Source organism: Bubalus kerabau, chromosome 20 (genome assembly GCF_029407905.1).
Source record: "Bubalus kerabau isolate K-KA32 ecotype Philippines breed swamp buffalo chromosome 20, PCC_UOA_SB_1v2, whole genome shotgun sequence".
In the NCBI taxonomy this organism is placed as follows: Eukaryota; Metazoa; Chordata; class Mammalia; order Artiodactyla; family Bovidae; genus Bubalus; species Bubalus kerabau.
Genome location: NC_073643.1, coordinates 49,466,404 through 49,492,996, shown reverse-complemented (window position 1 = coordinate 49,492,996; position 26,593 = coordinate 49,466,404). Strand labels below are relative to the sequence as shown.

General features: G+C 53.1%; 1 protein-coding gene across 1 annotated transcript; it reads right to left on the bottom strand.

Annotated features, from left to right (window-relative positions):
- Window positions 1-1,140: 1,140 nt before the first annotated feature.
- On the bottom strand, window positions 1,141-24,947 carry TKT (transketolase). The gene is made up of 14 exons (XM_055557567.1): window positions 24,717-24,947; window positions 14,872-14,989; window positions 13,944-14,057; window positions 13,189-13,286; window positions 9,133-9,324; window positions 7,516-7,634; window positions 5,981-6,174; window positions 5,549-5,713; window positions 4,260-4,416; window positions 4,011-4,141; window positions 3,311-3,394; window positions 3,109-3,202; window positions 2,401-2,523; window positions 1,141-1,430 (listed from the first exon to the last, which is right to left on the bottom strand). Exons 1-14 carry the CDS (start codon window positions 24,821-24,823, stop codon window positions 1,255-1,257), a joined length of 1,872 nt encoding a protein of 623 aa, XP_055413542.1. The 5' UTR covers window positions 24,824-24,947; the 3' UTR covers window positions 1,141-1,254.
- Between the last annotated feature and the right edge of the window lie 1,646 nt (window positions 24,948-26,593).

The following is a 26,593-nucleotide window of genomic DNA, read 5'->3' as shown; positions in this document are numbered from 1 at the left end:
TGGTGCCTGGTGCCAGCCTCCCTGGTATTCACCCTGACTTTGGCTTCTTCTAGTGTTTTAAGTCACCTCTAGTTGATGCCAGCAGGCAGACAAGCCCTGGCCCAGGGCTCTTCTCTACCCCTGCTCTTCCTGGCACCCTCTGGAATTGGTATCAAAGGTAGGCACACAGCCCCTGGCCCAGCCAAACCTGGCTGAGTACCTGTGAGCAGCAGCTTGCTAAATGTGGGTGACTTGGTTCATACTGTCCAGATTGTTAGGTGGACAAATGGACATGCCTGCGAATGTCTCATCTCCCCGAAGACTCTACGGATTTCCTGGAAACCCCGCCAGTGGCTAGGAGTACCCAGCCCTCTTTCCCTGGCATCAGTTTGTTCTAGGTCAGAATAAGATTCTATACATTTGGTTATAAGCAAGGACTTCCCTGATGGCTCAGCAGATAAAGAATCCGCCTGCAAAGGCAACAAGGAGACAAGGGTTCAATCTCTGGGTTGGGAAGACTCCCTGGAGGAGGAAATGGCAACCCACTCCAGTATTCTTGCCTGAAAAACGCCATGGACAGAGTAGCCTAGTGAGCTACAGCCCAAAAAGATCGCAAAGAGTTGGGCATGACAGAGTGGCTAAGCACAACAAGGACTACCCCAGCTGAGCCCAGGGAGCAAGGGAGAAATCAGCGGTGGTCCTGGGAGCTCAGGCCTGCACAGAAGCTCCTGGACAGTAGAGTCCCTGGCTCCACAGGCAAGGCATTTTCACAAGTTGAAGGGAGTTCTGCACACTTGGAATTGAGGAGAGCTGGTCTGCGGTGCTGGGGGAGAGCTTTTTGTTTTTTTCTGCCACTTGCAGTTCTGATGCCAACCTGAGAAGCACCTTCTTCCCCAGGAGCTGCCCTATATCCCTCTGCTTCTCTGGGGTTGACAGGGCTTAGATTGTAAAGCCAGCCAAGGGTGAGGGTTTCTGCCTCTGGGCTGGAAGGTGGTGCCTGAGAGGTAGCAACAGCGCTGACAGTGGGGGGCAGATGAGGGGCCTCCCCAGGTCGTGGTCCAGAACCAAGTGCACCAAGCTCCCCACCTTTCCCTCTAGCCTTCTTCCTCTGAACCAGCACCGGCTGCATTCACATCCAAGAAGAAACATTTCAGGAGCCAATTCATTTTTCTCAAAACATATATTTTATGACTCTTCTCAGTACATCTTTTGAGCACCTTTGCCAGGATCTCAGGAATGTGTAGAACTCACTGCCACACCATATCCACACCCTCCCTAGGCCCTGGTCACCAGGCCCCGCACGGCCTGCGCGATGGCGTCCCTGTCAATGCCAAACATCTTCAGCAGCTCCGCTGGTTTCCCGCTTCTGGGCACCTGGCTGACTGCCAGGCGGGTGACAGTGACGCCAGGCTCTCCCACAAGTGCAGAGGCCACTGCCTCACCTATGCCACCTGGAGAGAGGAAAGGAGGTGAGTAAGGGGATGCAGCCTCAGGGGGATCACCCCTAGTTGCCCCCCAGCCCCGAATCAGTCTGAGTTTATTCCCTTTCCTAAGGATGTGGGAAGGGCATATACTCCTCCCTGCCCCACGCCTGTAACCAGACCAGACGTCACCAATCACAGCACTTTTTTTCCCCCATAAGCCCAAATATGGCCTCTGAATCACTTTTAACACCATTCTCTGGGCATCAACCAATGAACGTATGCGCTTGACTTCAGGGTCTAAGCCTATCTCTTCCCCAGGGGAGGAGTGGCGTGTAGAGGATGGCCTTGTGAAGAACTGATAAAAGCTTCCCAGATGTGTGTTAGTCACTCAGTCATGTCCGACTCTTTGCAACCCCATGGACTGCAGCTCGCCAGGCTCCTCTGTCCATTGAATTCTTCAGGCAAGAATACTGGAGTGGATTGGCATTCCCTTCTCCAGGTGGCTCAGTGGTAAAGAATCTGCCTACAATGCAGAAGACCCAGGTTCGATACCTGGGTCAGGATGGGAAGATCCCCTGAAGGAGGAAATGGCAACCCACTCCAGTATTCCTGCCCGGAGAACCCTATTAACAGAGGAGTCTGGTGGGCTACAGTCCATGGTTTCGCAGAGTCGGACACAACTGAAGCAACTAAGCAAATACACCCACACACAAAAGTCTGATATTTGTGTCGCTTTCCCAGCTTGATTCTCCCCAACAGCCTTAACTTTCAAGAACTTCAGGGACATAACTACCATGTGCTCTCAGCAAGGCTGGAACCCTTGCAGGTTTCCTGGATCGGGCAGGGATCCAAGGAGCCGTTCCAGCCATTGAGTTCACTGGTCCACAACCCCAGCCTGAGGTCTAATAAGAAACCAAGTGCCAGCTGCTCTGGTTTCCCGGGCTGCAGCTGCCCTCCTGGGGCTGGATGTCCAGCTGTGTGCCCCTAGTTCTCTCACCTTCATAGTAGTGGTCCTCCACAGTGAGGATCCTGCCCTTGGTAGCACGGGCACTGTCAAGAATGAGCTTCTTATCCAGGGGCTTGATGGTGAAAGGGTCCAACACGCGAATGTTGATCTTCTCTGTGAGGGGAGAAGAAGAGGGGTTAGGCAAAGGAGCTGGGTGCTGTGGGTCTGCCCTTTAGGGCCTTGGATGGGCGCCCTGGGAGGGAGCCTGTCACGTAGCTACCCACCCCTAATAGCTCACCCCCTCATCTGTTGACCTGTGATGCCATGTCCTCCGCCCACCCAGCCCTCCACCTGGGAGCCTGCCTGGCCTGATTTGGGAGCAACTGGTCTCCAGGAAGATGAGGAGTACCCCTCCTCTCCCCTCCTGCCCTGGGCTGCAGGATGTTGGCATTTGGAGTGTCAGGAAACTCCATCAAAGATGCTTTTCAAGCTAAAGAGGAAGCCAGAGGGTCTGCCCTGAGGTAAGGTAAGGCACAGTGATGCTGAATAACATACTTAGACGCCAGCTAAGTAGATTTAAGTCCTATGGTCAGGCCCCAGGGCTTCTGATCTAGTCACCATGCTGGGCACACAATAAGGGCTCCAAGTCTGGCTTTTATTTATTCTCATCATTTAATTAGATGAGATTCTTCCTCACCCCCAAGACCTGGTCTGCAGTCAGTGCCCCGTCTAAGACTTTGCGGGTCCCACCTTCCTTACCTCTCTTCAGCAGGTCAGCAGCTGCCAAAGCCTCGTGCAGGGTCACCCCAGCACCAATCACAGTCACCTGGTCGTCCTTGTTCTTCAGGACCACCTGCGGGCAACATGGGGGCCAGTGAGGCTCAGAAACTGGTGGCCTGGGGTGGGTCCCGACCTTGGGTTCACTCTATGGGGTCTCACTGGCGCATAAACTGCAACTGACCTTGGCTTGTCCGATTTGGAAATCTTCATTGTTGTTGTAGATGATGGCATTTTCTGGGCGGCTGGTCCGGATGAAGCAGATACCCTGGAATGAAACAGAATAACGAAGGATTTCAGGATGTAGGACATCTAATCTCAAGGGCAGGAGTCTTTCCTCTGAAGCATGTACCTCTCCAAATACTCCTCTTGTGTGAGAGCCAGCCCCAAGTCCCAGACAGAAGAGTCTCTATCAGGTAGACTAGCTTCCAGGAAGGGCTGCCCCTACCCAAGTGCTGTGCCTTGGTCCCTGTCCTCAGACAGAGGATGAGAACCATGTGGGTGCTGTCTGGTCAACAGCAGGTGGCTCTTGGTCAGGACTCAGTTCGTTCTGTTTTGGAGAATCCAACTAATGGAGGGCAGATAAGCCTCAACTGCCGGAATGGAGGCAGGGAGCTGGACTACAGTATCCCAGGAGCTGCTGGGATGCCCAAATGGGCAACGAGCGCAGTGATCAATTAGCAATGTCTGCCACATAGCAGGAAGGGTGGTGTGTATTTCATTTTTCCTGGTCTAACTCCTCCAAGCTACACCACCAGAGCAAAGTCAGGAGATACCCATTCTGGGGCAGCAAATGAGCAGCTCTGGGCTGGCATGCTGGCCTCCCCTCCTGTCTCTCTAGGGAAGGACTAGCTGCAGCTGAAGAAAGAAGTCACATGACCCACCTTTGTATTGGCTGCTAATTCTACTGCCTTTTCCGTAGCCACCCCATCACTTGGGTAAAAGACAGTTGACTTGGGGATAGACCGAAACATGGCCAGATCTTCCAGGGCCATCTGGGAGGGCCCGTCTTCTCCTAGGGTGTGGGAAAGGACATGTCAGTGTAAGACCCCATGCATGTAATGGAATCCGGCCCTACCCCTGCTCCACAAGTCTGAGGACGCCGCAGGCGTAAGCACCCCAGCTCTACTCACCGATGGACACGCCGCAGTGGGAGCCGCAGAGGTTGATGTTGCTCTCGGAGATGGCTGCCATGCGAATTTGGTCGAAGGCCCGTGTAAAGAAGGCTGCGAAGGTGCTGCAGAAGGGTACCGTCCTGTCGCGTGTGGCACAGCCCACGGCGATGCTCACCTGGGAACACAGCAGATGGAGTCAGCGCCGAGGGAGAGGTGGCCAGGAAGCCCAGGACCTCTCAGGGCCACCTCCTGGGAGGTGAGTGTTTTGTCATCCTAGTAACTGTTAATTCTCCTCCTCTCATGCAAGTGATCCGGTACACCTAGGAACTCCAGTCTGTTTCCAGACTCCTTTGAACTGATATAACCATTTCTCTTAAAAAAAATCACCCTCCTGGGGAATACTTTTCTAGCAGTAAGCAAAGCCTTTCACAGAGAAGCTAGTCAGCTGGGGCATGGATGGTTCATCCCTCCCAGGCCCATGCAAGCCCCCTCCCCCCATCTCCCTGTTTCCCCAAGGCCTCTGCAAAGACAAGCCCTTGCACCCCTAAGCTCCGGAAGCTCCAGGCCCCAAATCCTGGCCTAGAAGCACTGAGTGCAGGCATCGATTCCAAATTGGCACCACCTCCATAGTTATGAAATCCACCAGCTGACATGAGCCCTCCTTTCCCAGCACACCTGGGGCCTCCCCAGCCTCCACCCTCTCCACACTCCACCAGTTTAATCTGGATCTTCCAGCTGCCAAGGCCAGAAGCCAGAGACAACTTCCAGTTCAGGTATTAAGAGGAAGAATGTTGGGTGCAATAGAGCCAAGTGGCCACCAGGGGGCGGAAGCTCCCAGCTCCTAGGGGACTGCAGGCCCTGCTGGGCTCCTCTGCAGAAAGGAGCGAATATTTTGAAAAACTGGACAAAACATTGTTCCTCATTTAACAACCACAGTTCCTGACATGGACTTGTGAATACAACCACGCACATGGTAGCGGTCCACCAAACTCTCTCATCTCTGTATCCCGCAGGGTGGCAAGGGCCAGAGCCTTGTGCATGAGTTCAGTAGCCTTTGCTAAAACTACCAGCCTCCTGGCTGTGCCTGCCCTTCCATCCGCAGAGCCCTTTACCCCCAGAGAAAGCCCATCCAGCAGAATGCCTGGCTGGTGTGCAGCATCCCATTTCCACTCACCCAGCCCTTGGGTGTCATATCACCCCTCGCCCACCAGTCACTTGAGGTCATGGGTCCATGCTGGGTCAAGGACCAGCATGCCGATATAGCTTCAGCCCTGCCCCCACACCCCACAGACCCCAGCTCTACCTACCATGTTCTGCTCAGCAATGTAACACTCAATGAAACGGTCCGGGTGCTCCTTTTTGAAGAGTTCTGAGAAGGTGGAGTTCTTGGTGTCCCCATCCAGGGCAATGATGCGGTTGCTGGCATGACCCAGCTTGGCCAGGGCCTGTCCGTAGGCCTTGCGGGTAGCTATCTGTGGGGAGGAAAGAGTGGGTAGGCTGAGCACCTTAGGAGGCATGAGGCCTGGAGCCCTGCTCAGCCCCTGGGCCACAGCTTCCACCAGGGAGAAAAGGGATAAAATATAGGGACAGAAAAGTAAATAACTCCAGGAGAAACATCTCAGGGTTCCTCCTCCCCCTGAACTAATCTCTCTTCTCTCTCCTGGCCCCACTCTCCGGAAATGAGTACTGTTGCCACTCCAGCCTAGTCAGTCCAGAAAATTGGAGGCTCAACTGGGTACCTTGTCCCCAACTTTGTAGTTGGGCGGGGTGGGCATTCGGATGTTGGTGATGTCCACTGAGGGGGCGTCCTCCTCGGGGGGGGTCGCCAGGATCTTCTTCTTGCTCTGGATCTGACCAGAGATTTCCTGGATGATCTGATCGGCCATATTTTTGGGGAGTGGCTTCCCATGCCAAGACTCCTTATCTTCTATCCCTACAGGTACAACATTGGAGGAGAGAGGGACAGGTAAGCTGACAGCTCCCAGGGGACCAGGAAGCTGCTTGGGGGGCCCGGCCCTCCATGTGAGGGCAGGCCACCACCACAGAGGGTAAGGAGAGGACTGTGTTGACCAGCGCTCAACTGCAGGCCCCTCCTGAGTGGCAGCCCAGGCCTCCAGGAGCTTCCAGTGGGAAGGGGCATGTGTGGCTGGACGAATGTTTGCTGGCATGCTGGCCCAACCCGTTCTCTGCGTCACCTCTCCACCCCAAGCTTGCAGAGAGTGGGGTCTGCTGCAGAAATCACACTCTGTTGAAGAAGTTGGGAGGGAAGCTGAGGACCAGGGCAGGGTCAGCACTGCCAAAAGTCACCCCCTGCCATGGTGCCTTGCTGTGTGGGAGGGCCAGTGAGGCTTAGTACCCCTCTCCTCTGAGTCACCTCAGATGTCACCACAGCCCAGGGAGAGCCGAGGACTCAGGCCGCCCCCAGGAGCTGTCGTGGTAACACCTAAGGGTGAGTGTCAGCAGCACTGAGGCTGCGACAGTATCCCAGAGGCCTCTCCCAGAGGCTCAGAGGGCTGCACACCTCTCCCCAGATCCCAGTGAAATGTCCTCAACTGCCCCAAGTCCACGCAGGCAGAGAGGGACGTGACCCCTGGTGGGCAGGGGGCCATCAGGGCACAATGCATGGTGAAGCCAGCCCAGGGTGTGCAGTTAGCTCTCTTAATGCCAGACTCCGTAGTCAAGTTCCTGGCCACTTCTAGCCCCATCTTCCCTTCTTTACAATCGGCAATGGCCATCCTAGCCCCAAACAAGGGTCTGGAACCCATGGTTGGGTGCTAGGGAGGGACTTAATGCCTGCAGAGCTCTCAGGCTCAGCTCAGGAACTATCTTCCAGACCCTCCTGGGCCACCCACATGCACAAGCCTCTGGAATCCCTTTTCCATTGCATGAGGGGTACTCTGCCCACCTCTGAGGGGAGAATCTAGGTCTCCCCAAGCTCTCCTGGGGCTCCCTGCCTCAGCCCTTCAGCTCAGGGCAGACAGCTGGAGCTGCCAAGTTCGCTCTGCAAATGCCAGCCAGAGTGTCCTTTCTCCTTACCCAGAGGCCTCTCAAAGTCCTCCTGCCTATACATGACCCCCATAGGCCAGGGTCCTAAATCCCAGCTCGGCCACCCTGCCCACCGAGTCTCCTGCACCTCCTTCCCCAGACTGGGTACACTCCACGGAGCAATCAAGGGGCGGGCTCTTCAGTGGTACCTCCCGAAACCTCCAGCTCTAAAGTCAGCTGCAGGGCCCAGTCCCGGGCAGGGCAGGGGGTGGAAGGCTCACGTACAGACCTGTGATGCCTCGGCCCTTGAAGGTCTTGGCAATGATGGCTGTTGGCTGGTTCTTCACCTGCCCGAAGGCCTTGCACAGTTCCTCCACGCTGTGCCCATCTACGATGACAGCGTTCCAACTGGGAACAGAGACAGGGTATGAGGGGCAAGGGCCCTGACAAGGGTCCAGGGAAAGGCCTGCCCTCCTTCCACTGCATGAAAGGACCTGGAGGAGCTGGGATGGCTCAAACCTGCCTGTTTCCAATTTGGGTTTAATTTTCTCTTTTCACATTGTTTTACTTCCTCTTGTTTGCCTTTGGACAGACCTTCCTCCTCTCTCCTAAGTAACGCAAAGCCCGGTGTACTTATTGTCTTTCATTCCTGAGCTATTCATTTCCTACTGAAAGCTGCTCTTGGGACAATGCGCTGAGTTTGGAATCTACTACTAGATTTTTGATGAATTTTTATTTAAGCTGACCTTTCCATGGCTGCTGAACGCAGTGTTAGAAACTTGTATATAACAAGCTATGTTGTCAAACATCCAGAAGGAAACTTTCTCTTTCAGCCAGTCCTTTCTGGAATTCTTTTTGGCGGATTAATAGTAATAGAAGTGGCAGCTCACACTTACTGAGCACCCACTCGGTAAAGCACGGAGCCGAGCACCTGTCAACCCACTTAAGCCTGTTGTCCCCATTTTATAGACAAGTAAACTGAGATACTGAAGGTGGAACAACCTGCCCAAGGTCACAAAAGCAAGTTAAGTGATGGAGCCAGGACTTAAGGAATCTGGTTTCATAGTCACAATTATAGACACAGACCCAAGGACACTGCCAGGGTTATTCTCTAAGTCCCCAGGTCCATGTGGTTTTGGGGAGGTGTGTCCCTGAGGCATTTTGTGGCTGTTTCTTCCTTCATCCAGAGAAATCTTTCCTCTCTACATTTTCTCCCTCTATAAGGTCACAAAAGAGGTAACAGCCCTGTATCTATGTGACCGGGTATTGCAACTCCACCTCCACCTTCCCTGGTCATCAATCAGTTCATCTCTGAAGGGTGGCCTTGGAGGCCCAGGGCCCTCAGAGCCCAACTGCAGAGCAGCTGGTACCTGGGGCAGGGGAAGGACATCAAGGTGGGGGCCCCTCTGGATGCCACCTACCCAGACAGACCTCCTTGCTTTGTAATAGGTGACTCTGTACTCACAACCATCCGAGGCCCAGGGGAGAGATCTGGAAATCCTATCTCCCATTTCCCTAGGAGAAGGGCCCGCTCCTCCTCCCCAGGCTGGCTGGTCATAGGTGACCAGTGGACTGATGTACTGGGTGAGCCGGGTCTACACTGTGTACCTCCTGCCTTCTCACCGAAGAACAAAGTGAGGATGTATGAAATTGCATCACGTGGAAGCTCTGAGAGCCATCACACCAGTGTGCAAATACAGGAACTCAGAGCTGCGTCTCAGCCCACAAACCCGTGGCACTGGCCAAGGCGGCCCCTTTAAGCCCAAACGCCAAGTGAGTCAAACCCTGAAGGGAGGCTGCATCAAAATGCAGCTTAACCTCCAGTTCAGCCCCTGCACCTACAAAGCTCCTGACATAAGAGGTCTCCTTCGCTATGAGGGTCCTCAGGTCACTGTCCCATACGTACCCGAAGGCCTCGCAGCGCTTCTGGTAGATGTCCATCTGGTGCTGCAGCGGGGCAGGGTCACTCTGGCCCAGGCGGTTGATGTCAAGAATGGCAACAAGGTTGTCCAGCTTGTAGATGCTGGCGAAGGCCATGGCCTCCCACACGGAGCCCTCTGACAGCTCCCCGTCTCCCAGCATGCAATAGACCCGGTAGCTGCGGATGGGGGGGCGGGTTAGAGGCTGTCCCTGTGCCCTTGGCCTCTCCCTCTGGGACATGCAACAGCTGTGCCAAACCCAAGCCCACACCCAGTGAGGAAAGGGCTGCGATGGAAACTGTCAGGAGCTCCAGAAAGTAGTACTGGCTGCCAAGAAAAGAGCTCCAGACAGCTGTCTGGCCAATAAGATCCAGACGATCAGGAGTTGTTAGGGCATGAAGAAAACAGTGAGATTCATGGGGGCTAACTACTCACGCTGGGTGAGAGCCACCCACCACAGGGGTGCATCCATTTCTCTCTACCCCAACTTGAACCAGGACTGCTGGGGGCGCCCTGGGACTCACTGGGCAGGCCAGAGGGACAGGAGACCTTTCTGCTCAGAGGAGGTGGGCTGGTGATGCACACCAGGCAGCACTCTAGAGGCAGGCTTCAGGTGAAGATGAGCACTCACAAGGGGCTTAAAGGCCAAGATCACTGTTGGGGGCAGCTGCCTCCCAGGATGGGCTTCTGTCAAGGTTCTGGGGCCCAAGACTAGAGCTGGGCTTAGGCTTTCTGCCCCTCCAGGGGCCATCGCCTGCCCTCAACCCAGGTAGCCATGATTTTTCCAAAGGCAGTATGACACAGTATAAAGGGCAATGAGGTTGGGATAAATTACCCAGAAATAGAACCTTCCCTGGGGAGGGTGGAGCCAAGAGTGAGGCTGGTGGCAGGGAGAGCAACTCAGAGACCTTGACCCCACCTCCCACCCCCTAACTGTGCTTAGCACTGAGTAACCCTCTCAAGAAGGTAAAGTGAAAGTCACTCAATTGTGTCCGAGTCTTTGCCACCCTGTGGACTATACAATCCATGGAATTCTCCAGGCCAGAATACTGGAGCGGGTAGCCTTTCCCTTCTCCAGGGGGTCTTCCCAACCCAGGGATCGAACCCAGGTCTCCCGCTTTGCAGGTGCATTCTTTCCCAGCTGAGCCACAAGGGAAGCCCCTTGTGAAGGTAAGCCCCACAAGAAGGTAAGTGCAGTTGTTATTCCAAAAAAACACACACAGATAAGGAAACAGGCTCAAAGGCTGAGGGACTTGTCTAAAGATCAGCTGGGCAGCTGAGTGGGGATTCAAACCTGGGCCTGACTGCCCAGTCCTTGCTGACTAGGATTTGCATGTAGCAGAAGGAGCGCCAGGATGTGGAGACCCCCACTCGCCTGCTCAGTGTCAACTGTGTGAAACCAGGAAGTGAGGCTGCTGCCTGGATGGGTCGGAGAGGACACAGCGGCCTGCTGCTGAGCGGGTCGGGCCTCCATGCCTCCCTGTTGCAGGGCCAAGGCAGGAGGAGCTGGAGAAGAGGCGGGGCCAGCCGTGGCGCTGTCAGCGTGACTCAGCACCACTGCAGGCCTCCAGGTCACAGAGAGTTCCTTCATCCTCTCCATGCCCTGTCAGGCCTGTATCTTCCCTTCTGCGGCCTCCAGTGGGCCAGGCCACTGGTTCCTCCACCAGGAACAGGGGGTCCTGCACAGCCGCTCCCCTAAATGACCAGTCTGATGGGGCTGAGCAGAGAGGCCAGCAGGGAACTTGATTTCTCCAGAAAGGGATTCCAGGGAAGCCGCTCAGCGACCCTCCCAACTCCACACCCACTTCCAAGGAAGTTGAACTGGGGCCAAGAGTGGAGTCAGAGCACAAGCTCAGATTCAGGTCAGGAGGGCAGCCTGGGGAGACGCTGGACTGGAGAGGAGAAAAGGGTGCCCTGCAGAAGCTGGGGCTAACCCTGAGGCTGTGTATTGCCTGAAGCTGTTAGATTTGGGGAGGAAGTTGCAAATACCCACAGTCCTGAACGACCATGAAGAAACCCTAATGAGAGGGCCAATATTTGTTGCAGGAGTTGGGAAACCACCCCAAATATCCAACAACAAATGCCTGTCTAAACGCGTCATAGCATCCCCATGAAACAGAATGGGCATTAAAACTAGCTCTTGACAGCGCATGATGCGTGAGGAAATGTTCAGGTTTTCCCAGAAAGCATTAGGTGAAAGTGTATAAATGCTAGGATGATGAGTCTGTAAGTTCCTTCTCACAGTAACATGGAGGGAATAGAATGCATTGTTGTTAAGGTTGAAATGGGGATGAGGGGTTAAGAATAAGGAAAATGTTCATTTCTTTTTAATGCATTCCTGTGTTTCAGATTAGTACGTATTTTATAATCCCCCCAAAAAATTATTTAAAAGAGAAATGGCGAAATTCCCTGGTGAGCCAGTAGTCAGGACTCCACCGTCTCACTGCCCGGGGCCCCCAGGTTTGATGCCTGGTCGGGGAACTAAGATCCCACAAGCTGCAGAGTGCAGCCAAAAAAAGAGAGAGGGAGAAATGGAAAAGAGCCAGCTAGATGTGTGCTCCCCGGCTGCTGGCTGCACAGACTGGACTGGAGGCTGGATCTGCTCTATCAGGAACCCTGGCAGCTGGCACAGCCTGATCATTCCCTCGACCCCTCAGCCTTAGCCAACCCTGGCCGCCGAGAACCACGCTAAACCCCTTCTCCCTACACTGGCTTCTCCCATTATGTTAAGGGTCAGGAAATGACCCTTCACGAGGAATTATTTCAACCAACTGTAGAGAATAATTAACTCACAACTCTGGTTCTGAGCCAAATAAAATACTCTTAAACACACATCCCATTCTTTGTGACCTTCTTCACTTCACGGTGTATCACCTCTGGGCGTAGCTGAGCCTGGCCCCGGAGCCCAGCCGGGGAGGCTGTGCAGTCAGTTGACACCGGCCTGAGTCTGGAAGGCCTCAGAGCCCCAGTCTACCTCCTGGAGAAAACTGTCTCAGCAGCTTCCCCTGAAAAAGTAGATGCTCACTGAGGTGCAGCATCCAGTCAGGCTCCCTGCAGCCACCTGCCACCTGCAGCCCAGGCTCCCTCAGCCTCTCCTCTGGGAAGCTTCCCACTCGCAGGGCCCCCTGACTCTCCTGTGCTTCCCTCGGGCACCTCAGAGCAGCCTTAGGGACCCTGAATACGGACTCAGGATGCACACCCTGGGTTCAAAATGCTGCCTCCACCACAAGGCAAACATCTTCCCTCTGTTTCCTCATCTGTGTGGAGATACAGCTGTGCGCATATCACCACCCAGCCCATGGGGCTTATCAAGGTGAAACCCTAGAAAGCTCTGAGCAGAGTACAGAGCCCCAAAGGGTAAAGGAATGCAGAAACCACCTTGACAGCCTGTAGCCAACATTCCTCCCCTCCACAGCAGAGACTTGTCTGCAGGCCATGGTGGACAGCCTTGTGGCTGAAACCTGCCTCAAGGGGCATCTCCCCCAAACTGCCCGGGTGCTGGAGCAGCAAAGCTCTGACCAGGCTGCTCACTCCCTACAGACCAACCTCTCCAGGCTTCACTGCTTCCCTGGCTGACAGGTGGGGCTGAGGGAGGCCCAGAATTCCCCAGAGCACACCATCTACTCCTTTCCTGAGGTAAGGCCGAGTGGCTCAGGCCTAGGTTTTTGGCACCCAGTCAGGCATTGTGGGATGGGGCCTCCTAAGACTGCCGGGGTCCAGGAGCTGGGCTCAAGAGGGCAGCAAGGAAACTCATGAGTCAAAGCATTCTGGCCAAAGAGCATGCAGCCTTGGACGCAAAGCGGGTCCTGCTGGCCACTCTCCAGGGACTGTGGGCACATCCCTTCATTCCTCTGAGCCGATTTCTTCATCTTAAAAGGGGGCTAGCCCTGGTACCAGCCTCACACCATGCATGCACAGTTAATTACATAGTTTCTACTCAGTCTCCATCAGGCAAGGAGGTGCTTGGGGGCGGAGAGTGAAACAGGGCCCCCAGGACCACCCACCAAACCACTGTGGGTGGGGGTGGGGAGTGGGCGCATTACCTGGCTTTGTCAAAGTATTTGCCTGTGTAGGCCATCCCGCAAGCAGCTCCAAGGCCCTGGCCCAGGGAGCCAGTGGCCACATCGGTGAAAGCTTGTTTCTGTCATGACAGAGGGCTTCCGTTACCACAGGCAATGTTTCCTGGAAGTGCCTCCCAGGATCCTCGCCCCACCCAGACCCAGGGGGCTTGATTTCCCACTCTCCCTGCAGCAGTAATTGTGGGTGTGGTTCAAATACCAGCTCAGTCCACAGGGAGCTGTGTGACCTCAGGCCATGGACTGAATCTGTTCCCTCACCTGTAAAAGAGCCCACCTTGTGAAGTGGGTGGGAGAACTCAAGACAAAACTGAATATTTAGCCTTAGTGGCTGGCCCCGATGGGATGTGACAGTTTTCATGGTACCCTCTAAGGAACACACTGGGCCCCTTCCTTGGATATCACCAGTATCCAGCTGCCACCCACTTAGTGCACCTCATCTCCCAAGCCATGTCTACATGGCCAAGGAGGCCCAGCGGGGAGGGGAAGCTGGTATTTGGTGCTGGGGAAAGGCCCTCCTGGCAGTCAGCCCAGAGCACCCTAGGTTGGGGCTTTAAAGGCCTCAGACTTCAGCATAAGCTTGGGGTAAACAGTGTTGCCCAAGCACCCACTTCTTCCTCTGCCCTCTAACATCCTCAGTTCCTCAGTCCCCCTTCCCACAAGCCTTGAGAAATAGGAAATGGAGGCAGAGGCCTGCAGGGCTCCTGGTGAGGTGCACTTACCGGGACAGGGTGCCCGTCCAAGTCGGAGCTGATCTTCCTCAGATTCAGCAGCTCTGACTCCGGCAGGAAGCCAGCTTCAGCCCAGACGGCATACAGGATGGGTGCCGCGTGGCCCTGCAGGGGACGGACCGTGGGGAGAGGTCAGATGAGGAGCTGTTCCCGCCGGGGCCTGGCCGAGCCTGCCGGCCAGGATATCCCTTTCAGAGAAGTAAGCAAGCAAAGGCCACTTCCCCTCCCTTCATCCTTCTCTAGCCCAAAGTTCCCACAGTCAAGGCCGAGCGGAGCCCAGGACAGGTGCAGGCGGAACACAGCTGTGAGGCTGCGGAGGCCAAAACCCCAGCAGGCAGCCGGTCACCCTAATCCCTGGGTTCTGGCATGTGAGCCGACTTGGACAGACTTCTAAGCTCTCATGCCTGCCTCGAGAGACCAGAGACCAGGGAGCCAGGCCTGGGTATTGGTGGATTTGGGGTGTTTGTGGCATGGCTTGCGGCTGTGGCTCTCAAGTGGTGGTGGGTGGGGTGGGGGGGCAATCAGGGCTCCCCATCCCAAACTCTGTTGCAGGGCACCCCCACTCCTGAGGGAGTGAGCATGGCCTGGGTATTGGCCCAGCAGAGACGGGTGCAGAAAGCCACCAAGCTGTACCCCAGACCTGGACTCCAGTCCTGCCAGTCAACACCAAAGAGGAGTGGAACTCCCAAGATCATTTCCATTCTCTCTTACTAATTCAGTCATTTATTTCTTAGTTAAACTTTACCAGCAGGGTCAGTACAGAGCAAGAGGGGGCCAGGCCGGGTGGGGCAGGTGGAGAAGGAGCCTGGGGTGAGGAAGGGTGGCAAAAAGCTGGGCTTACATCAGGGGGGCAGGTCTCCTTCTCGCCGTTGCAGGGCCCACCCAGGCCCACATGAAGGGTGGGGGGCTGGCCTCCTACCTTGGAGAGAACAAAGCGGTCGTTGTGAGGGTTCCGGGGATCCAGGGCCTTGTAGCGCATGGTGTGGAAGAAGAGGACAGCCATGATCTCGGCAGCGCTGCAGCATGACGTGGGGTGGCTGTGGCCCAGGAGAGACGTGCACATGACGGTTACGGCCCAGACCCCTGGCCTCAGGGCTCACCACGCCCGAGCGCTGGGGGTGCAGGTGTCAAGGAGCCACGTGATCTGGGCCCTGGGAGGGCTGCATGGGGGTTGCACCCTCAGAGACATGGAGGAGGGGCCCAGGAGACTGCGGTAGCCCCTCTAGGACCATTGAGCTAAATCCCAGTGGGACTGCCCAGGAGTCTGCCCACCTGTCAGGGCAACTTGGCCTCCATGGCCCTCACCAATCCAGGGCCCCCATGGCCATAGTCAGGGGTTAATGGACTGAGACTTCCAGAAGACTCCACCCATAGGGTGGGTAGTCTGGCAACTGGGGCTTTAGGCTCTCCAAGAGCATCACTGGGCTACTCAGCAGCCTTTTAATGGGCATTCTGAGGGCTGGTATAGCACCAGAAACCATGCTTTTGTACAGAACTGAAAAGGCAAAAGCAATCTCTTATCTTCTACAAAGTATACAATCCTAAAAAAATAAAAATAAAAAGTCCTCTGCCTGAGACAAGACCTGGGGTGGGGCCAACAGTAGCCAAGAGCCTGTCCTTCCTGGTGGGGTCAAGGGGGCTGCCTTTATTAGGCTCTCGTTCTATTCACCGTATACTTACTTGAATGGCAACCAGGCAGAGGACTTAGCTAGCGATAGTACATCTTAGAGATGAGACTTGTTCAGGTTTCTCAGGACCCACTTGGTTGATTCAACCCCAGCCCCCAGGGTTCCTGGCAGGACATGCTATAATTCCTGAAGCCCTCTGGTCCACAGTCTGATTACAACGTCAGCCTCAGGGCACGTGTCTCCCAGCTGCCCCCTCCACACTGCAACATGCCCACTGCCAAACCCAAGGGCACATGCACCATCTGGAGTTCACGTGGGCCTCCCTCCGCCCTGCAGCCGGCTCCCCGCACGGGTTAGGGGTGAGGCACTCCCAGAGCAGACACATTAGTAGAGAAACCCGGAAGTGTCCATGCTGGTTTAGTAGCCACATCCCCAGCACACAGTTGTCTTATACTTAACCACTTCTACGAACTCCTGGGTCATGGGGAAAGACACTAGACCTGAAAGAGGGAGGTGAGGAAATGTGAACGAGAAACCTCTTCTCTGCCTGGCAGGAACCCAGCTTCCCTTGCCCCTAGCACAGAATTCAGCGGGGCAAGGGGGGACAGATGGGCACCCCAGTCAACACCGGCCAGGCTGACCTCCTGCCTTCTCCGCCCTCCGAGAGCAGCCTCGTCCCTGAGGAACCCTCTTTCAAAAGTCAAGATCCTGTGAGGAGAACAGTGGGGGAAGGATGCAGGTGGACAGCAGGCCAAACTGCTCCAAGAGACAGAAGGCAGGCACAGGACAGGGCTCAGCCTCTCCTGCCCATCAGTGGTTTCCAGGAAGGGGCTCCAGGGATAAAGGCCTGGCAAAAGCACCTTCTGCGCATGGCAAAGGCATGCCCGCCTGGGCAAAGCTGACATGGAGGGAGGGAGGTCATCCATGAAGACAAACCAGAAACTGAAAAGTACTTGATTTTAACCAGGCTTCCCTAGTAGCTCAGTTGGTAAAGAATTTGCCTGCAATGCAGGAGGCCTGGGTTCAATCCCTGGGTTGGGAAGATCCCTTCTTTTTTAAAATCAATTTTATTGAAGTTTAGTTTACACACTATAAAGTGCATTCATTCTAAGTGTTAGTTCAGTCATTCTAAGTGTTTAGTTCAGATCTATGTGCCTATATAGTCACCACCAAATCAGGAAATGGAGAAGGAAATGGCAACCCACTCCAGTACTCTTGCCTGGAGAATTCCATGGACAGAGGAGTCTGACAGGTTAAGTCCATGGGATCACAAAGAAGAAAGCCTGCATGATGGACACACTGCTGGCCCTATCTTCATATCTGCCAAATAAAAACATACAGAATAAGGGGTGCTTAGGGTCCAGGCGTCTGCACACCCACCCCAGAGCTTTCAGGGAATTCCCCGAGATGTGTCCCACGGTGGGGATATGGGCCACTGCGGCTGTGTGGCTTCAGCTTGTGCTTCAGCCCCATGAGGCTCAGCTTCTTCACTTGTAAATGGGATGCTACGTGAGGACATCCACAGTCAAGGAACTAAGACAGTGAACTCAAAGTGCCCAGGTCACCATCAGCATCTGCTGGAAGACCAGATGCCACGCTCTGGTCTTCAACAGCGCCCCCACTCATCAGCAGGCTGGGACTGAGACCTCTGCTGACCACGGGGCAGGCAGGAGGGAAGAAAGCTGTGGACTGAGATGGGGCTCTGCCGAACTCATGGGAGACTTTTAGGCTCAACTTACTAGAGGAGCTCCAGTGTACAGACTCTGGGGCCCGAAGACCTGTGTTTCCCCAGCAACTCCAGCCTGCCCTGGGGGGACAACTGTGGTTGAGGGGGCCTACCTCCCATGTTGCTCAGGACACATCTATGAATACAAACCGGCTAGAGATGGAGAAGGCGATGGCACCCCACTCCAGTACTCTTGCTTGGAAAACCCCATGAATGGAGGAGCCCAGTAGGCTGCAGTCCATGGGGTCGCCCAGAGTTGGACAGGACTGAGCGACTTCACTTTCTCTTTTCACCTTCATGCATTGGAGAAGGAAATGGCAACCCACTCCATTGTTCTTGCCTGGAGAATCCCAGGGACAGGGGAGCCTGGTGGGCTGCCGTCTATGGGGTTACACAGAGTCGGACATGACTGAAGCAACTTAGCAGCAGCAGCAGAGATGGGGAAGGGCAGGGACAGGGTGGGCAGCTGCAGGGAACTTTATCTGCTAAGCAACTCTTTGTGATGCATGGGAGTTACAAGGTTGTTCTAAAACCTGTCTACTTATTCCCAATTAGCTCAGTCTATGAAGGTGGTGTGAGGGAGCTGGGCCTAAGTAAGTCTCCCAAAGCCCTCTCCACCCACCCCAGGGGAGGCCACACCTTCTAGATGTTCCCTTCTCTCTTCCCCCTTCCATTCAGCACTCTCTGCCTGCTCACAGGTTTTCCTACAGAAAAAATGCAGAGAAGATCCCTCAGCCCTCTGGCTGGGCTCCGCTCCATTATCAAGAGGTAATACTGCCAGGTGCCGTGATGGCCCTTCTCCCTGCCCTACACATACCTCAAGACCTCAAAAAATGAACAAACCAGGGCGGTGGGCACAGCCACAGCCTCTCTCATGCCTCAAAACAGGAAGAAAAATAATCTGTTATGAACAAAAAACTAAGTTCCTGAAGGAAAAAGTAAGAAATGTGAGTTGAAAACCCAACAGTGAAGATCCAACCTAAAAAGTTAAAAAATGCACTGAGCTCAAAGAGAGTAGAAAGATAAAAACAAATTTATGAAATATGAAGCAAATGTACGATTTTTAAAAATCAAAGCCAACAGTCAGCTCTTCGGAAAAGAAAAAAAAGATGAAAGGTTTAGCTAACTTCTGTTAAGGCAGGATCCAGAAAAAGGAAAGGGTGCTGTTAGAAGTGGAGGGATGGGCATAAGAACAGATGATAAAATACTCCAAACAACCTGATACAAATACATTTGGAAACAGGAAAATGTCTAGGAAAAAATGATTTACCAAAACTGACTCAGGAAGAGAGAGAAAATCTAAGTAATCTTTTAACTATTAAAAAGACCAAATCAACAGCTATAAATGCACATTCCCTAAGGCCCAGCATCTCCATTTCTAAGACCACATCCACAGTGAAACATGCAATGATCAGATCTGAAAGCTACCTTCATGTCTATCGAGAAGGTATTTGATGACAACATATTTCTGGAACACTATGCAGCAATCTCAATAAAATCTCACAAATACGACACGTGAACAAAGATCACTGCAGACAGAGCTCTACCAGGGAAGACCTAACTGTTTATGAACTTATACTAAAAGGAAAATAATAAAATGCAAAACTCAGGGTATAGCTCTTTCTTGGGGGAACCCTCTTTCTATGAGGAGGGAAAGACACCCAGTAGGTTCTAAAGCCCTGTAATATCCTCGTTCTTAGGCCTGGTGGAAGGCATTCTACCAGGTTCATTATTTATAATATGTACATCAGTTATACACTTTTTTTAGGCATATGTTTTAAAAAAAAACCAAAAACCCAGGAGAGAATCCTAGGATGCCAAGGCAGAAGCAAACCTTAGAAGCCATCCTTATTCTTCCTGTTCCAGGAACCATGAGGGGTGGCTCCTGCCTGAGAAGCCTGCCTCCACACCTCAAATTGAGCCTTTTCACTGTAGAAGCCTCGGGCCTGAAGAGCATCTGGCACAAATGGTGCACAAATAAATGATGTGCCAAGGCTCTAAGACCCCAGGGATGTGAACTCTCTGAGCCTCAGTTTCCTCAGTGTAAAATGGAGATATAGCAGAATCTGAATGAGATAGTTTTTGTGTGTAAAGAGCCTGGCACAGTGCATAAAAAAATGGCAACTTTTCAGTAAAATCCTAGCTCTAAAAATATCAGATATGAAATCTAACCTCCTCATTTGAGGATAAGACCACTGAGGTCCACAGAAAGGAAGTGCCTTGCCCAAGGTTGCAGTCTACCATCAGAAGAGCCAGGAGAAAAGCAAAATGCTAAGAGTAAGAATGAATGGATAAACAAAATGTAGTTTATCCAAACACCTGACTATCCAGCAATAAAAACCAAGTACATTCACTACCTGCTACAACATAACGACCTTCCAAACATTGTGCTAAGTGAAAAAAGCCAGACCCTCAAAGACCTCATTCTGTAGGACCCCATTTATATGAAATATCCAGAAGAGTTAAAATGGGAAGTGGTAAGTTCACTAAAACTCACTGCATTAATAACTCACTGTCAATACATTAAATCTACTAGAAGCCACTGAACAGTACACTAAGAATGCCATGAGATGAAAATTATACCTCACTAGAGCTGTAAAAGGGTGGTGTTTAAAAGGAAGAAGGTGCTCAGGGCCCAGATGAGGAAGTTCTGGAGAGGCCACACTCCCTTACCCAATTGTGCAGTCCTTAGAGATTACAGCCAGGCCATGGGTGCAACTGACTTCTGAGCAAGGAGGTCAAACAGTGCAGGCTCCCGTCAGCCAGATCCACATGCTACCAGCTCCTGCAAGCCCAACTCATGGAGTGGACTTGACCTCACTGCTCAGGGAAAAAGTACTGCAGAAGAGTCGGCAGAAGGACCCAGCATCCAGGGCAGGCAGCTGGGTCCTGTGCACAATAAGGGAGTTGCTGGTGCTGTGGGACTGGGTTCTAGAGACAACAGATCCACCTACAGAGGCCAAGTCCAGGGAGGGGTCAGAGAGAGGTGGCCCAGGGGCCACAGTGTCATCAGCTCATGGGAAGCCAGGAGACCCTAACTAGGTGCACCGGGTTCTCAGCTGCAGGAAGCACTTCCCACCAGCCCTGCTGAGCTCAGCGGCAGAGAACAGAGTCGCTGCACGACAGCCAGGTGTCCTCACAGGGAGTTGGGACATGCTGCTTGCTGCTGGGGTAATCCCAACAGGCTTGTTCTTGCCTCAGTCAGGGCCGAGCTGGGGTGAAGACAGACCAAATGGAGAAGGCCTGGGCAGCAGTTCTCTGCCCAGATAGGCTGGGCCCACAGGGGCCCTCTGAGCACTCCAAGTCCCTAATCACCAGAGCTGGGTGGCAAGGATGCACCTTCAGCCACTTTAAGGTCACAGGGACACTCCTCAGGACATGAAACCCACAACAGGTGGTGGCAGGACCCCAGAGCTCACTCATTCTGGTCCCCCGGCCCTGCTCTCAAGAAACCCAGTTTGAAAACCACCTAGCTGTGAACTTCTTTAGAGATGGGGAAACTGAGGCCTCAGACGGAACAAGGTCTTTTCAACAAAGGCACAGTCACTCAGCACACAGCTACAGTGAGATTCTTGTCTCTCTGTGCCCACCAGCCAGGCCTGGCCAGACCTTCTGTTCCTGAGTACCCAGCCCAACACTGTAGGTCAGAGCCCTGGGGACCTCTAAGCACAGCCTGAGCCTTCAGATTCAGCTCTGACTCTGATGGCGTCCTCAGATAACACTTAGCACTGTTTGGATACTGTGAGTCTAGCGTGGTTGGTGAGAACTACGAAATCTCCACCAAGAGACTTAGCAGTCAGGGCCCCTCTGACAAGGCCACTGAGTGTCATCTGTTTTTTGGTGGGGGGTGGGGGGGCGCTGCACCAGGTCTTTTTTGCAGTATGTGGGATCTAGTTCCCTGATGAGGGATCAAACCCAGGTTCCCTGCATTGGGAGCTCTATGTCTTATCCACTGGGCCACCAGGGAAGTCCCTGAGTACCATCTTTTAAAGACTGGGTGAGTTGGACCTTTGCCACAGCTGCCACAGCTCCTGCAGCACATGGAGGGAAAGCGAGGTGACCTGGAGCAGCCTTGGCTGCTGCACAATGAGTCCTCTGTGCAGGCCATCCCTCAGCTCCACGACACAGAGGCCAGTGTCCTCACTTACCAGGCCTGGGGAGGTTCACTGTCACTTGCCCAGTGATGGCAGAAAAAGGGGAAAGCTACCAAGATATCAGGACCCCATGGTCCTCACTGACCCACTATCAATCCAGCATGTGCAGTGACCATGAAAAGACTTTTGGTCAGAGTGCTGTTTGCATCACCGGGGATGTAAGCTTCCCTAGGAAGGAGACAGCCTGGCAGGATGGTCACCTTGACCATGATTGCACAGCGCCCAGGGATGGGGGAGCCTGGTGGGCTGCTGTCTATGAGGTCGCACAGAGTCGGACACGACTGAAGCGACTTAGCAGCAGCAGCAGCAGCAAGGCCTCAAAGCTGCACCTTCACTTTGCAAAGCTCATCCACTTATGAGGAACTGCCTCAAAACAAACATCTTGGAGGCCTGTTCAAGGCTTCCTTTATTGGGTTTTGGGGTTTTTTTTGCACACACAACTCTTGGCACATGACTTTCAAAATCTCTTTTGACAGAGGTTACATAGTAATGTTACTTCCTTCTGAAAATTCAGTTTTCTAAGGTTTTGTTGTTTTTTTTTTTTTTTGTCTTGAGGCATGTTTCTCTAAGTACTTCTTTCCTGAATCTTTTAGGCTTGCTCACAACTCACAGGAATCACTGTATCTTTCACTTTTTTTCTCTTTGTAAATGGACACTTTGAGTTCAGTGAGTTCCTCCTTCAGGCATTACAATATAAACCTGCCTGTAACTCAGTTGCCAAATCCAGTATCTTTTCCTTGTAGAAATCAGAGTTTAACTATCTAACAAAGACCCAGGCAGGAGTCCCACTAGACACCCTCTCCCTTTGGGAGCCCCCCACCTCAAGTTGTAAATATTTGTTTCATTTCTCTCCAAGTGGCTTCAAATGCCTAAGATGCCCATCACTGAGCCTGGTCTCCCCCCTTTCCAGTTTCTCTCCATTCTCTGGCCTGGTACTTCCCACCTGTCCAAGAATCTTCCTGGTAACATGAGCCCCTCACTGGAGCTTAGGATTTACTCACTAAAAACATATCCTAGAAGAGGGTGAGATGTATGGAAAGAGTAACATGGAAACTTACATTACCACATGTAAAATAGATAGCCAATGGGAATTTTCTGTATAGCTCAGGAAACTCAAACAGGGGCTCTGTATCAACCTAGAGGGGTGGGATGGGGAGGCAGATGGGAGGGAGGTTCAAACGGGAAGGGATATATGTATACCTATGGCATCGGGTCCCATCACTTCAATGCAAATAGATGGGGAAACAGTGGAAACAGTGGCTGACTTTATTTTTCTGGGCTCCAAAATCACTGCAGATGGTGACTGCAGCCATGAAATTAAAAGACGCTTACTCCTTGGAAGGAAAGTTATGACCAACCTAGACAGCATATTAAAAAGCAGAGACATTGCTTTGTCAACAAAGGTCCGTCTAGTCAAGGCTATGGTTTTTCCTGTGGTCATGTATGGATGTGAGAGTTGGACTATAAAGAAAGCTGAGGGCCAAAGAATTGATGCTTTTGAACTGTGGTGTTGGAGAAGACTCTTGAGAGTCCCTTGGACTGCAAGGAGATCCAACCAGTCCATCCTAAAGGAGATCAGTCCTGGGTGTTCATTGGAAGGACTGATGTTAAAGTTGAAACTCCAATACTTTGGCCACCTGATGCAAAGAGCTGACTCACTTGAAAAGACCCTGATGCTGGGAAGGATTGAGGGCAGGAGGAGAAGGGGATGACAGAGGATGAGATGGCTGGATGGCATCACCGACTCAATGGACATGGGTTTGGGTAAACCCCCGGAGTTGGTGATGGACAGGGAGGCCTGGTGTGACGTGGTAATGGGGTCACAGAGAGTCGGACACAACTGAGCAACTTAACTGATGGCTGATTCATGTTGAGGTTTGACAGAGAACAAAATTTTGTAAAGCAATTATCCTTCAATTAAAAAAAAAAAAAAAAAAAAAAAAAATATATATATATATATATATATATATATATCCTGTATGAAATTAGCCAGAAGGTAGAATCTTGTCTTTGTTCTACAGACTTAATCTGGGAAGGTCCCTGGAAACCATCCCCCACCCAGACTTCAAAATTATTTCATGAACCAATCATGAAATGCTGTCTGGGCAGCCTGGTCCCAAGCCCCAAAAGGGCTGGAATCCTGGAAACCACCGAGTTGTGTAGGAGCTACTATTGTTCCCATTTTACGGAGGAGGAAACAGGCTCTGAAGTGACTCACTGGCTGACTTTATTAAGTACCCCAGCGGACGCCTCCAGCTACACAGTGACCGATTATCATTACTGTCCCTGCAACTGGCCACCTTCAGAGAAGGCTCCCTGAGATGGACAGCAGCCTTTCTCCGCCTCTGAGCCACAAGGGCTGGCGGGAAGGAGCGTTGGGGGATGGGCCTGTCTTGGGGAAAATGCATGTGGAGGCTGGCCCTGCGTGTTCACCGCAAGGCCCTGAGACTTGGTTCTTGGTTCTCTAAGCCTTTGAAACCTCCCTTCCTCCAGCCCATCCCATCCTCCTGTCCCCGCCCCAGGGGAGATCTCACTTAGATCTTCAGTTCACAAGGTATGCAACGGTTCTGCATCCACGTGGCCACCTCCCTCCTCACCCTTACTCCCCTGGAGTCGCAGCACTCTCGCTCCAAACCCAAGGTGGCAGGAATTTGATTCTTAACAGGAATGTGAGGTGGCGACAGGGACGGGTAGTTTGAGGTAGGGACAAGGGCAGGGCCCCAGGCTTCCCAGCAAGATGAGGTGTTAAAACAGGCGCTCTCGGGCAGAGCCGGTTCAAATTCCAGCTCTCGCTGCGCCCGATCCCGGCCAACTGACAAACTCGGAGCCTCGGTTTCCTCACGTGCGGGTGGAAGGTTATCAATTACCAGGGGGTAAAGGGTCCAGGGGCCGCGTGTGCAGATACCAAGCACAGGGCCTGGCTCTCGGCGAGAGCGCGCTAATGGTGGCTCTCTGGGCACGGCGGCCGAGAGGTTTCCGCAGTGCCGAGCCGCGTCTCTTGCGCCTTAGAGCGGAGGGGAAGGAGGGGCCGAGCCGGCCTAAGGCGCTCGACAGCCGGTCCCCAGCGGACGGAAGCCAGGCGGAGGACCGGCGCGGAGGAAGGATACTCCGGTCAGAACCTCCCAGGCGCGCACTCCACCATGAGACCGCGCCCCCCACCCCCAGCCCCGGCGTCTCTTCCGTGGTGGCACTGTGCAGCGCCACACGGAGCCGACGTGCCCGCACGCCGGCGCCGCCGCCCAGCGTCCCAACTCACCCCGATCCGGCCGCCGTGGTGGCTTGGATAGAGCTGATACGCAGGCGGTTGGCCGTGTCCTTCAGGGCCTGCAGCTTCTGCTGATCAGGCTTATGGTAGGCCTCCATGGCGCAGCCAGGCGAACGGGCGGGTGGCGAGGCAGAGGACGCAGACGGGAAAGCTAAGACGCAGGGTTGCTGAGCTGCAAGCAGCGGCCGAGGCCTGAGGCCGCTCGCGGGCGCGTTAAGAATCCCCGGAGCCGCCCGCGGGGCGGGGCGCCGGCATCACCCCAGGTTGCCCCGCCCCAGCGCCCTGCCCCGCCCCCGGACCTGCGCAGGCAGCTCCGCCCCAGCCCTCCAGCGCTGATAGGGAAACTGAGGCCGCCGGGAGCCTGAGCGTCTAGCAGTCCGACCCGATGCTGTCCACCCGCCTCGCCTCTCGGTTCCTCTTTCCTTCCCCCCGAAATCTGCGGGGCAGCTTCGAGCTGACAGGCTCCTGAGTCAAGCGGCACTGCCCTGCCGGGATTAACCATACACACAAATAATGTGATCAAAACTCCAGGTTCTAGGCCCGGTCCAGAATTCTCCTGTGGATTCGAATCCTCCCTGCAGACAGATCTCCTCCCTCCCCATAATAGCCCTGAGCGAAACTGACAGGGGAGGCTTCACTGATAATCCCGTTTTAAAAATGAGCAAATTGAAACTGGCAAGGTCAATTAAAGTCACAGGGCTGTTGGGTTCTGGGCTCAGTACTAGCAAAAGTGCCTCATCCTCAAGCCCTAGCCCCAGAGAGAGAGCCCAGGGCATGAGCCTCGAGGGTGATGAGGACTATGAAAATGAGATTACATAATAGTGGTAATAGCAAGAAGAGATAAGAACGCCTTCCTCAGAGATCAATGCAAAGAAATACAGAAAAACAACAGAATGGGAAAGACTAGAGATCTCTCCAGGAAAATTAGAGATACCAAGGAAACATTTCATGCAAAGATGGGCTCGATAAAGGACAGAAATGTTATGGACCTAACAGAAGCAGAAGATATTAAGAAGAGGTGGCAAGAATACACAGAAGAACTGTACAAAAAAGATCTTCACGACCCAGATAATCACGATGGTGTGATCACTGACCTAGAGCCAGACATCCTGGAATGTGAAGTCAAGTGGGCCTTAGAGAGCATCACTAGGAACAAAGCTAGTGGAGGTGATGGAATTCCAGTTGAGCTCTTTCAAATCCTAAAAGATGATGCTGTGAAAGTGCTGCACTCAATATGCCAGCAAATTTGGAAAACTCAGCAGCGGCCACAGGACTGGAAAAGGTCAGTTTTCATTCCAGTCCCAAAGAAAGGCAATGCCAAAGAATGCTCAAACTACCGCACAATTGCACTCATCTCACACGCTAGTGAAGTAATGCTCAAAATTCTCCAAGCCAGGCTTCAGCAATACGTGAACCGTAAACTTCCTGATGTTCAAGCTGGTTTTAGAAAAGGCAGAGGAACCAGAGATCAAATTGCCAACATCCGCTGGATCATGGAAAAAGCAAGAGAGTTCCAGAAAAACATCTATTTCTGCTTTATTGACTATGCCAAAGCCTTTGACTGTGTGGATCACCAGAAACTGTGGAAAGTTCTGAAAGAGATGGGAATACCAGACCACCTGACCTGACTCTTGAAAAATCTGAATGCAGGTCAGGAAGCAACAGTTGGAACTGGCCATGGAACAACAGACTGGTTCCAAATAGGAAAAGGAGTACGTCAAGGTTGTATATTGTCACCCTGCTTATTTAACTTATATGCAGAGTACATCATGAGAAACGCTGGACTGGAAGAAGCACAAGCTGGAATCAAGATTGCCGGGAGAAATATCAATAACCTCAGATATGCAGATGACACCACCTTGATGGCA

Excerpts from the sequence above, each read along its gene's own strand:
- TKT (XM_055557567.1), bottom strand. The coding sequence starts at position 24,823 with ATGGAGGCCTACCATAAGCCTGATCAGCAGAAGCTGCAGGCCCTGAAG. Across the intron at positions 14,990-24,716 it reads ACCACGGCGGCCGGATCGGG|CCACCCCACGTCATGCTGCA; the intron begins GTGAGTTGGGAC and ends CCTGGGCCACAG. Across the intron at positions 6,175-7,515 it reads CAAGGGCCGAGGCATCACAG|GGATAGAAGATAAGGAGTCT; the intron begins GTCTGTACGTGA and ends TTGTACCTGTAG.